At 35.0% G+C, this 13370-nt stretch overlaps 1 protein-coding gene across 7 annotated transcripts in view; it reads left to right on the forward strand.

The window, feature by feature from the left end:
• NADK2 (NAD kinase 2, mitochondrial) overlaps positions 1–12290 on the forward strand; it is a 48955-nt gene extending 36665 nt beyond the window's left edge. For all 7 annotated transcript variants that reach the window (XM_042996426.1, XM_042996433.1, XM_042996456.1 and 4 more), the window contains 4 exons: positions 4992–5047; positions 5172–5225; positions 7773–7896; positions 10216–12290. In XM_042996426.1, coding sequence (XP_042852360.1) covers positions 4992–5047; positions 5172–5225; positions 7773–7896; positions 10216–10351 — 370 coding nt within the window. In that variant the 3' untranslated portion in view covers positions 10352–12290. The remainder of the gene's footprint in view (positions 1–4991; positions 5048–5171; positions 5226–7772; positions 7897–10215) is intronic.
• Positions 12291–13370: the final 1080 nt, after the last annotated feature.

Consider the following 13370-nt stretch of genomic DNA (forward strand, 5'->3'; position numbering starts at 1 on the left):
TTCATGCTGTCACTGCAGAGCCCGATGCGGGGCTTAAATCCACAAAACCATGAAATCATGACCTGAACCTAAACCAAGTCAGATGCTTAACTGACTGAACCATCCAGATGCCCCTTGAACTACCATTTCTAAGCACTTTCTTTGAGCTAAATATGTTAAATTTTCAAAAATACTCTGGAAGTAGGTGATTATTTTTTAAAGTTTATTAATTTATTTTGAGAGAGAGCATGTGTGCGATTAGGGGAAGGGGCAGAGAGAGAGGAAGAGAGGGAATCCCAGGAAGGCTCTGCACTGATGTAGGGCTCAAACTCATGAACCATGAGATCATGACGTTTAACTGACTGAGCCACCCAGGTGCCCCTGGAAATACGTGATTTTATTTTCGTTAATAGAGTAGCAAAGTCTCAGAAGTTTCCCAAAGCCATATGGCTAATAAATGGTGGAGACAGACTTTAAATTCTGTAGACCTTAGGAATCACTGGAAAGAAAGGAATAGAATAGCTTATTTTTTTTACTCTTCTTTTTTTTTAATTTATTTTTTATTTTTTAAAATTTAAATCCAAATTAGCATATAGTGAAACAATGATTTCAGGAGTAGATTCCTTAATGCCCCATACCCATTTAGCCCATTCCCCCTCCCACAACCCCTCCAGCAACCCTGTTTGTTCTCCATATTTATGAGTCTCTTCTGTCTTGTCCCCCTCCCTGTTTTTATATTCTTTTTGTTTCCCTTCCCTTATGTTCATCTGTTTTGTCTCTTAAAGTCCTCATATGAGTGGAGTCATATGATTTTTGTCCTTCTCTAATTTCACTTAGCATATAATACCCTCCAGTTCCATCCACGTAGTTGCAAATGGCAAGATTTCATTCCTTTTGATTGCCAAGTAATACTCCATTGTATATATATACCACATCTTCTTTATCCATTCATCCATCGATGGCCATTTGGGCTCTTTCTATACCTTGGCTATTGTAGATAGTGCTGCTATAAACATGGGGGTGCATGTGTCCCTTCGAAACAGCACACCTGTGTCCCATGGATAAATGCCTAGTAGTGCAATTGCTGGGTCATAGGGTAGTTCTATTTTTAGTTTTTTGAGGAACCTCCATACTGTTTTCCAGAGTGGCTACACCAGCTTGCATTGCCACCAACAATGCAAAAGAGATCCTCTTTCTCTGCATCCTCGCCAACATCTGTTGTTGCCTGAGTTGTTAATGTTAGCCATTCTGACAGGTGTAAGGTGGTATCTCATTGTGGTTTTGATTTGTATTTCCCTGATGATGAGTGATGTTGCGCATTTTTTCACTTGTCGGTTGGCCATCTGGATGTCTTCCTTGGAGAAGTGTCTATTCATGTCTTTTGCCTGTTTCTTCGCTGGATTATGTGTTTTTTGGGTGTTGAGTTTGATAAGTTCTTTATAGATTTTGGATACTAACCCTTTATCTGGTCGTCATTTGCAAATGTCTTCTCCCATTCTGTCGGTTGCCTTTTAGTTTTGCTGATTGTTTCCTTCACTGTGCAGAAGCTTTTTATTTTGATGAGGTCCCGATAGTTCATTTTTGTCTTTGTTTCCCTTGCCTCTGGAGATGTGTTGAGTAAGAAGTTGCTGTGGGCAAGATCAAAGAGGTTTTTGCCTGCTTTCTCCTCGAGGATTTTGATGGCTTCCTGTCTTACACTGAGGTCTTTCATCCATTTTATTTTTGTGTATGGTGTAAGAAAGTGGTCCAGGTTCATTCTTCTGCATGTCGCTGTCCAGTTTTCCCAGCACCACTTGCTGAAGAGACTGTCTTTATTCCATTGGATATTCTTTCCTGCTTTGTCAAAGATGAGTTGGCCATACGTTTGTGGGTCCATTTCTGGATTCTGTTATGTTCCATTGATCTGAGTGTCTGTTCCTGTGCCAACTTTTACTCTTCTTTTAATTCTTGATACTAGGAGATAAAAGTTTTCCTATGTGACCCTCTCCTTGCTTTGACTATAAAATATGGAAATGTATGACTTTGGATAAGATAGTTGTAATAACTGATAAACACCCACTCAGTGACTTAACACAATAGAAGTTTATTTCTTGTTCTTATAAAGTCCAAGTGGGTGTTCCCAATTGGGAGGTGGGTCTCAAAGTGGTGACTCCAGGTATCCAGGCTCTTTTGCATCATCTGCCTCAACCATCTTTTAAACATAGCTCTTGAAGTCACTCTACTCATTTAAATGAAGCCACAGAAGGAAGAAAAGCATGGAGGGTCACATGTGGCAGGCTTATGAGACAGTCTTAGATATGTTGTCTATGACATCTACTCTCATTCCTGTAGCTAGAACTCAGTCACATGGATTTATGGCAAGAAAGGATGGAAAAGATAGTCTAACTATGCATGTATGCATGTAAGTACACACACACACACACACACACACACACACACACACACACACGAAGGGTTTGGGGATTAGCTCTCCCATTTTGCACTTCCCAAAATTCCTCCACAGGATATAGGATGTAGGGGTTATGTTGCATAGCAGGTTGTCTCTGATTTGTCCCATTGTCATCTCAGTCCTCTTCCCAGCATGGAACACGATTTGCTACATTCACTGGGAGAAGTACTACTGAGTGCAATCACATATATTTCTGTGTGTTTTTTTCAAAGACTTTTCCCAGTTCCCTTCCTTTATACATTCTGTTTTAGCTGACTTAATTAAGGGTAAGTGTTCTTAAGTGAAGAGAGAAAGCTTTACTAGCTAAAGAAGAGACGAGATTCAATTTGTCTTTAATTTGATTGTCTTTAGTGGAAGTTTTATCTGATTTCAAATGGAAACTCTTAGAATGGTAAAGGTTGTAGACCTAAGAATAAAGGCATCATGTGTTAGCTAATACCTGTTTAAGCATATAGTTTGTCTTTGATGTAGAATATAAACCACTCCTAAAGGGAGAGTGAATTGGCTGAGATCCAGGTTACAACCATAGGAAATTCGTCTTAACCCCAATTCAGAGGACTTAGTTTGGGTTGGCTTATGATATCCCTAATAAATCATAATTCTAGGAATATTTGATCAAATCATAGAAGACTTTTGTTCTCTTAAATTAAGTCTTCAAGGGTCACCTGGGTGGCCCAGTTGGTTGAGTGTCTGACTATCGAATTCGGCTCAAGTCATCATCTCACGGTTTGTGGTTTCAAGCCTCACGGTGCCTGCTTAGGATTTGCTCTCTACCTCTCTGCTCCTCGCGGGCTCATGTGCTCGCTCTCAAAATAAAAAAAAACTTAAAGAAAAATTAAATCTTCAGTATTTTAATTCAGTGGAACCCTAATAAACATGGCTTATTGTATGTGACTTTTAATTTAAAATAAAATTCTGAAACCATATCTTCTAATAATGTCAATTAGAATATAATTCACGCATATCTCTTTCATTTGATACTTTCATTCGGTGTTGAGTTCTTGCCATGAGCCAGGTAGTGCCGCAAATGCCTTGCAGTGTGTATGTAATTATGCAGACACTAATTATGATGAGATATGTATTGCGAACTTCACGCTGAACAGTAAAAAAGTCAGGACACTTACTGGTGAAAAATAGAATATGGTGAAAAATAGAATAGGCAAGGGCCAGATTTGGGATTTTTTTAGCATAGGGATTTGGTGTGTGAATGACCCCAAATTTTTAATATAAAACTTGTTACCTGCATTTTTAAGAGAATGCCCTAAATGTTATCACATTTCTCAAAACGTGAAGGGCATAGGGTTGGAAGTGTATGCAAGAGTTATCTATTACTTCCCCTCCTCAGAAAGGTTAAGAGCCACTGAATTATGTTTATAGAGTTGTTTGGGTCATTATGCTGCTGTTCATTGAGATTATCTACTGAGGCCATGTGAGAATTCTGTAGCAATTCTCAAACCCAAAAACCCAAAACCCAAAAACCTTTCCTTAACCTTCTTTGTAGACCCAAGGGCAGAGCTACTTTTAGGTGATTCGTGTTTGTGTTAACATTTGTTCTTAAGTGTTTAAGCAAAGCATCACACTGGTAAAGGATTTCCCGTCTTTTCTATTTTATAATTTAAAGAAATATTTACAAGTTAAAAATAGGTTATAGTACAGGGACACCTGGGTGGCTCGGTAGGTTAAGTGTGTCTGATTTCTGCTCAGGTTATGATCTTGCAGTTTGTGGGTTCAAGTCCCACATTGGACTCTGCTTGGGATTCTCCCTCTCCTTCTCTGTCTGCCCCTCTCCTGCTCATGCTCTTTCTCTCTCAAAATAAATAAATAAACATGAAAGAATGTTATAGTACAAAAGGGTTTAAAATGAAAAGCTAGTCTTTCATTTCATATATCTAGTACTAATCTCCAGGCACAACCTATATATATATATATATTTATATATAACCTATTTATATATATATATATATATATATATATATATATATATATATATATATAAAACACATATTCTACATAATGCCTGTTGTTTTTTTTAAACTTGTTTCTATCAGCACATACAGTTCTATTTTATGCTTTTTAATCTCTACATAGTAACATATTTAACCAGCTTCCTACAGATATGAGTTGTTTTGCTATTATAAACAATGCTTCAGTAAATATCCTTGTACATGTCTTTTGTGTACTATAGATAGAAGTATCTTTTAGGATAAATTAGGATGAGTAATATGTTCATTTAAAATTTTAATAGTGAAGAATTGCCTTCCAACTGCAACTTCCATAATGCCATCATGTATGAATGAGAATGTCTTTCATATACCTTTCATACATTATCAGTTTTTAATTTATGTGTCCTTAAGTAGGAGTAAGATTGAACGCTTTTTCATATAAGCCTATAAACCGTTTACTTTGCCCACTTTTTAAAAGTGGGTGAAGTAGCTATCATATTTTGGTTGCTTCTTCTTGATAATTTCTAAGAGTTCTCTGTATATTAAGTAGATAATTCCTTTTTAATTTAAAGTGTGTTTTTAGAATGAGAACAAAGAACTTACATGGTGTTTCTTTCTAGGTCATTCAATATTAACAGGGTTGCGACCCAGGCTGTGGAAGATGTTTTAAATATTGGTGAGTACCAGAATAGCTATTTATGTTACAATTATAATGTACTATATAATGTACATATTTTATTGTATGTTAGCTATTATGACATTATTTAATCAAGATATTCCACCCTTTCCTTTTTCAATAGCAAAACGACAAGGAAATTTAAGTCTTCCATTGAACAGAGAATTGGTAGAGAAAGGTCAGTGACTAATGATCATAATTACTAACAATTTCATTCAAGTTCTGTATCAGTCTTTAGGATGTTATTATGAAGTATACTTGTCTAATTAGCAAAGCATTGTACTTTTTTGACTCAAACAGGCCCTTGATATAATACCTTTACGTATATTTAAACAATAAAATGCTTAGAGCTGGACTTTATATTAGATTTTTGTGAACTATGAAATATAACCTCTGTGCCAAAACTCTTAACTACATACATATTCTGGGGGATAGGAAAATATAGAAAAATACAGATCTGGCAAATGGGAAATGTTTACCTAAACTCCGTGTGCCATTAATATCCTCTGAATGAAAAGGAGTTCACTGAGCTGTGAATGCTTATCTTCACATTCACTAAAATCTTCTCTTTAATTTTCTCCTTTCTATTCCTGCCCGGTTACTTCAGGGTTCCTTTGAGAGAACCAGCACTGTTGGGAAAGACTACTACTGATCAGGGAACTTGAAGGCCTGGGCTCTAATCCCAGACCAACCAGTCACTCACTGGAAATATGAGCAAGACTGTGGTTCCATTCTTCTACTTCTTGAACTATAAAAGGATGAAGTAGAGATAGATTGGTAATACCTAAGGGGGTTCTTCAAATTTATTCTTCAAGTTTTTCTGTTCTAAATATTTAAATTCTTAAATTGGAAAAACACATTCCTTTGATTTGCTTATGAAATTAACTCACTAAAATCCCCTCTCCTGTACCAGAATCATTTTTGTACAGACCTCAAACTAAAGATTCTCTTGTTGTCTCTGTTTAATTGAAGAGTATCCTAAGTTTTCAAGATTATTAAAAAATCCAAACTTGTTCATAGTGCATCTCCTTATCTATGTAAGGGTGTTCAACATATACAACCAAAACCAAATACACAAAGTGGATATTGGCAAATGTAAGACTGCAGCTGGCATCCATAAACACAGACACTTGAATTTAAGAGTTATCAAAATAGTCTCACTCTTTTTGATTGCCTTTTAAATAATTTAGCAATACACAATAAAGTATTTGAATAGTGCCAGTTCATTTATGTGTGTATTTTAGATTTCCACATAAGACTTACTTTACTGGGGGACATGGTTGGCCTTTAATAGTTTGAAAACAGGACTAAATCTCTGAAGTCCCTTTCAACTGTCTAAAACGGATTTTCTCCCTCTCTCAATTTGAGACCAAAACGATTATTTTGATCACAGCTTATGAGCTAGCATTAGCTTTAAATCTGTGTTAGAGTTAAATTAGGCATTTACAGTAGTTGATTCATTATATAATTTAACTTAAAGGGGTGCCTGGGTGGCTCAGTGGGTTAAACATCCGACTCTTGATTTCAGCTCAGGTCATTATCTCATAGTTTATGAGTTCGAGCCTTGCATTGGGCTTGTGCTGAGAGTGCAGAGCCTGCTTGGGATTTTGTCTCTGCCCCTCCCCTGCTCATGCTCGCTCACTGTCTCTCAAAATAAAAAACTTCAAAAAATAATTTAACTTAAAACGTATATAAAACAACTGAAATTTATATCGGGTATGTAAATTAATTTAAGGGTATACATAAAATACAGTGATTTTTCCACTTTACTGAATGAATGTTATTCCTTTGAAGATTTGACTGTCCTCAGAAACAATGGTGAATGCCAGTTGTGCAGTCACTGTTACATTTCTGGAACTACCTTCAGAGCTAGCACTTTTTTTTTTTTTTTAAGTGATCTCTATGCCCAAAGTGGGGCTCGAACTCACGATCCTGAAATCAAGAGTTACATGCTCTACCCACTGGACGCAGCCAGACAGCCCTGTAGCTAGCACATTTTGAGTGTGTGTGTTCCCAGAGGAGCAAATTTTTGAGAGTAAATTAGATTTTTTTCAAGGAGCCAAATAATTTAAACAAAATTTTGGTAAATAAGGTGGATTGTCTGACCGTCTTATAATGTTTTAATGTGGTGTTCCACTATACGTTCTTTCAAGCCTGATTTCCTTGTATAATTAATTGTTTTTGACCAATTTATGTTTTGCCTACCAACTGTCATGTGCCTCTTGGTTAGAAAGCAGGTCCCAAAGATTTCTAAAAATGTCTTGTGTAATGAGAGTTTCATTAGAGAAAGCGTATTACCTGTAATTTTTTGAGACTGCATTTTTAATCAAGAGAATTAACTTAATATTTATGGACACTTTGACATGGTGTTTTGGAAGGGAACTTGGCAAGGGACTATGGCAACTCAGGTTCTGTTTTTGAATGCCCCAAGTTAGTTCCTCTACTTTTGTTTAATTACTGGTTTTGTAGCCCACTCCCCAGTATGTCTCCAGCTGATGTGTCAGGGGCTTTGGTGGCCTTATCTTGAAGCCTAATCCTCATTTTATAAAGTTTTTTGTTCTTTTAATGGAATGTGTTCTGAGTTCCAAGAAAGTTTCTGCCAAACAGACCTTTGAAACATAGTTGCATTTAAATTGGGGACAGCATAGCATCCATTTTTCATTTTGCACTTCTCAGAAGTGACTGTCTTTCTTTGAATGTGCTAATACTTTTTTTTCCTTTATAGTAACAAATGAATATAACGAATCGCTGCTCTATAGTCCAGAAGAACCAAAAATACTTTTCAGTATTCGAGAACCAATAGCAAACAGAGTTTTCTCCAGCAGTCGTCAGCGCTGCTTCACGTCAAAGTAAGCTTCCAAAGGCCAGCTTGTGACTATGCTTCCATCTCTTGTAATTATAAACGGGTTTTGGTTTTAAAGTATTCAGTATGATGAAATTCACTCATTCACACTTAATCTAGTAGGAAAAGTAGGGATTTTGGAACTAGTGAGGCATCGTGCTATATATACCCTGGAGGAAATATTTCCTTTCCCAACTTGTGCCATTTTAGAGAAACTATAAGTAAATAGAAGGGGCATAATTATCTAACTGGGTGATATGGATTTGTTGTTTTCATATATTAAGACAGAATAAGATCAAATTATCACTTTAAAAGAAACTGGAAAGCAACTTTTTTTTTTATATGCTATTGGATAAAAAAAAAAAAAAAGCAGGACAAATATTCATATAAAACCTAACTTGTAAAGCCGTAAACTTTTAGAGTAGGACTCATTTCTTTCAGCTTTTTCCTAAAAGTGACCTCCCCCTTCCTCGCCTTTACTGAATTTGATTTTTGTTTGAAGGGAAGATATCAAAAAACCTTATAATTTATTTTATAAAGGTTGCCCAATTTTCTAAACAAAACTATGAAAAAATGTCATTTGTCTCATGGCAAGCAAAGAACAGTTTAATTATGAATTGCTACTTATATAGTGTGCATATTTTCTTTTTTGAAATATGGTTATTTTTTCTAGGAAAAACAAATTCCTTTCACTCATTTGAAAGTTAATTTTGATTAATCAACAAATCTATGTACTCAATTTAGGTTAAATTACAAAGACATTTAAATTTTGCTCATATAAACAGAATAAGCTTCATGACTTTGGCAGTTGGACAATATTAACAAAAGATGGAGAAATTGAACTATTCAGAATTAAGTACTTTTCTTAATGGAGACACCATTAAGGGGAAAAAAAAAAAAAAAAAGGCAAGCCACAGAGTGATAGATATGCAACAATGGACTTCTATCCAGAATATTGTAAAGATTCCTACAACTCTATTAAGAAAAAGGCAACTCAGTAGAAAAATTGCCCAAGTCCTGGACAGGCCTTTCACAGAAGAGGGTATCCAAATGGCTAAGTGTATGAAAAACATCCTTGACCTTATTATTCATGTGGGGAATGCAAATTGAAACTATATAATATGATACCATACACACCCACCAGAATAGCTAAGGTGCTAGTTGTTGGTAAGGTGGGAGTAACTGCAACTTACATGCAGTATTTTTAGGACTAGTTTGGCATAGTGTTTGGCAGTTACCTACCAAAGCTGAATAAAGCACACACAGTGACCCAGCAAATTCGCTCTTAGGTATATATCCAACAGAAATGTATACACACAAACGTCTGCAACAAAAGACATGCTTAAGAATATTTGTAGTAGCACTACTTCCAGTAGTAAAAACCCAGATGTCTATGAATAGAGGAGGTACGTAAATTTTGGTATTTTCACACAACGGAAATGTTTTCATATAGCAATGAAAATGAACACAACACAATACTACTATATGTAATAACCATGGATGAATTTCACAAGCATACTTTTTTGTTTATTTTTGAGAGAGAGAGAGTATGAGCAGGGGAAGGGCAGAAAGAGAGAGAGAGAGACACAGAATCTGAAACAGGCTCTGAGCTGTCAGCACAGAGCCCCACATGGGGCTCGAACTCATGAACCATGAGATCATGATCTGAGCCAAAGCTGGCCCTTAACTGACTGAGCCACCTGGGTGCCCCCACAAGCAAACTGTCAAGCAAAAGAAGCTAGACACAAAGCAAACCTATGTGTTCTTCCATTTATATAAAGTTTAAGAGCTATTACCACTATGGTGACTGAAATTAGGGTAGTGAGCATGTGTGGGAAGGATGGCCTAAGGGTAGAGACTGGAGGAGAGCAGTGAGGGAGCTTCTGGGGAGCTGGGGAACATTTGATTCCTCATTTGGGTGATGAAAGCTGCACAGGTGTGTTCACTGAGCTGTTCATTTGTGCCTCTTCATTTGTTCTTAAGTCAAAATTATCCATGAAAATAGTTACATTCTCAATATTAGTACTTAAAATAGTAATAACTCAACATTTTGTCATATGAAAAAAGCCTGTGAGTTCCATCAAGTCTGAACTTGTTCTCTTAAAAATGTTTGGGTGAATGGAGCTATCCTGAATATCTTAATTTTGAGATTTTGATAACATACAGTTACTCTCTCAAACCAAAGAACAACTTGATTTTTAAAATCAAGGCTGAATGATCTGCCAGTTTCAATGAAAATTAAAGAAATCATAATTTTAAAGTTTTAAAGAAATCATAATTTAAAGTTAAGAAAACTTTATATTAATGAGATGTTTTTTCTGCTTAGGGTATGTGTTCGATCTCGTTGTTGGGATGCCTGCATGGTTGTGGATGGAGGTACTTCTTTTGAGTTTAATGATGGAGCAATTGCCTCGATGATGATCAATAAAGAAGATGAGCTTCGAACTGTGATTCTAGAGTAATGAAAAATTTCCTCAGATGACAGATTTTGATTACTGGGAAAATATGTTCACTGCAGAAACAGACTACCAATCATAAAGCTACATATTTTGGTTATTGTTGAGACTGGTTGGCCCTGAGCTCCAAAGGTGACCAAGGAAGTGAGATTTGCATTATTCTTCTTTTGGATTTGGATAAAAAAGATGTTCACTGTGTTAGAGAATGGATGGACTAAACTGATCAGAATTTATACTTCTACATTGCTTATAGTTGGTATCAAAGAGTACTGATACATTTTTAAATTTAGAGAGGTAAGCTCAAATAAAGGATTAAATGTTTAAGATTTGAAATTTCACTGTACAAGATTTTTTTTTCCCTTCTCTTTCCTAACTTTGTGGAATTGGTCAGACCAACATATATCATTTAATTAGGGTATATTTTTTATAGTACCTAAAAATCAAGATTTTTAAAAAATTTTGATGGAGAATTTTTGATAAATCCTGACATTGACCTAACTGAAGTAGGTAAATGTGTTTTTTATATGTGCTTAGAATTTTCTAATTTCAGAGGACAATACTGTTATGGCTCTATTGATTTAAGAAGTTCAAATCATTTTTGAAATTATCGATGTTTTCATTTAATTGATTTTCAGGTTAATTTTGACAGTTCTGGGTGAAATACATATGTCTGGACAAAATCATGATACTGTTGCAAATGTATTAATTATCCAATAGCTATCTGAGGGAAGAGACTTTTTTTTTTAAATGGTTTTTAGTCTTAATAGATTCCTTCCATATTTAAAACTCTAACATGGAATCAGAGACTATAAGAATGAACTGATTAGATGTATTCTATTAGGAGTTTGGTAAAACCTTTTAAAAATATTTTCATCCAGTATTATGAGGTTTGTCAGAAAATGGATTCTTTAATAAATATGCAAAACACAATTAGTTGGAATTGCCTTGCTTTTAATATCATGGTAATTTTCACTAGCTCATATTCCATGTTTTTACACATTAGCTTTGGGAGATAAAATGTTATGGCTTCTCTTGCCCTCCCTCCACTATGAGATTTCCTTTAGTTTGAGAGGAAATTATCTAATTATTGATCTACTTACAAGTAATCCTAGAATTTTCACAAAAAGCACCTATTGCTGTGTCATGAGACAACTGGTAATCTGATGCCATTTATTCAAAGTTGTATCTGTTTTTTTTCACTTGCTGCTAAAAAGTTCAACATTGAAATATTTATTGAACACATACCTTGTGCCATGTACTGTGTCAGATGCTGGATCTCAGTTGATCAATGAAACAGACTGTCCTGATAGAACTTGAGACAAGTGGGCTCAAATTCTGTGAGAGCTAGGATGTATAATCGAATTGAGTGCTATTACTTTTGCCAACATTTAATATATTCTTGTCAAATTTTTAAATAAATGTTACTGTACAAAGGTAATCTAGGTTTTGATGTAGATCCAGAACAAGAATCTGTTTTTCTTTTCGAAGAGTATCTGCATAGACGTTCAAAGCAGTGTTTACATGATGTGTACAATGAAAATTAGTGTTTTCCCAGAGCTGGATCTAGTTTCTGGCTTGATTTAAAAATGTACTGAAGATAACATTTTATGAAGAAGTGAAATTCCACACCATAAAAATTCCTCTAAGTAGTTTAAAATACCTTCTTGACAAAAATGCCAACTCTATCCAAAATGGTACTGTTAATGGATCTGTTAATGTTACATAGTAATAGGCAATCTGCTCTGTAAAACTGTTCATAAGCCATATTTTAAAGGTTTAAAAATAGTTAATGTGCTGCATTTGCAGTATAACTAACATTTCTGCTAGGTGTTGGGGATTTATTTGTTAAGAGATAAGAGGCAAAGGATATTGCAATAGAAGAAACGTGTTTATGAATGAGTTAACCTTTTAATGGCAACTATGTGAATAAACATAATTAAACTGGTATTATCTTTTTTTTTAAACTACCATTTGCTTGCTTAACTCTTATAGCACCATTAATGGAAAATCAGATTCTCCCAAAATGGTAAGTTTCAGGTCTTTTCCACCTGGAAAAGATACTTTCCAGGATACTGCTGATGTTGCACACAGAACTAGGACTTGTTATATAAGCAGAGGGTAAAGTACTTACTTTTTAAGTATAGACTCTGCAGATATTTTTCACTAGTTTTGATGTTCCACATGTATTTATATTCGTGGCCCCACTAAATCAAATCATACTGAATGTTTAGTAGCCTTCAGGTATAAAGAATTTCCATTCATTTCACTTTTTAAATATCAAAATAAACTATGTATAAATCATTAGAACCAGTTAACACAAAGTTATCAAAAAATATTCACTTGATGCACATGGAACACTCTCCAGAACAGATCACATATTAGGGCACAAAACAAGTCTTAAATTCAAAAAGACTTAAGTAATGTCATGCATCTTTTCATCTAGTTTCATAACAATGCTATAAAACTAGAAATCAACCACAAGAAAAAATCTGGCAAGACCATAAAGACATGGAGGTTAAATAACATGCTACTAAAAGCAAGAAATCAAAGAAGAAATATAAAGTTACATGGGGACAAATGAAAATCAACACACAACAATCTAAAATCTTTGGGATGCAGAAAAAGTGGTTCTAAGGGAAGTTTATAGCAATATAGGCCTATTTAAGAAGCAAGAAAAATCTCAATCTAACCTTATACCTAAGGAGCTAGAAAAAGAACAAAACTCAAAACCAGCAGAAGGAAAGAAATAATAAAAATCAGAGCAGAAATAAATGATATAGAAACTAAAAAAACAATAGAACAGATCAAAGAAATCAGGAGCTAGTTTTTTGAAAATATAAACAAAATTGATAACCTTCTAGCCAAACTCCTCAAAAAAGACAAAACCAAACAGCCAATACCATAGAAATACAATTAGAATACTATGAAAAGTTAGATGCCAACAAATTGGACAACCTGAAAGAAATGGATGCCTCTCTAAAAACATGTAACCTACCAAAACTGAAACAGGAATAGAAAATTTGAA

This window comes from Panthera tigris, chromosome A1, assembly GCF_018350195.1.
Source record: "Panthera tigris isolate Pti1 chromosome A1, P.tigris_Pti1_mat1.1, whole genome shotgun sequence".
Classification (NCBI taxonomy): Eukaryota; Metazoa; Chordata; class Mammalia; order Carnivora; family Felidae; genus Panthera; species Panthera tigris.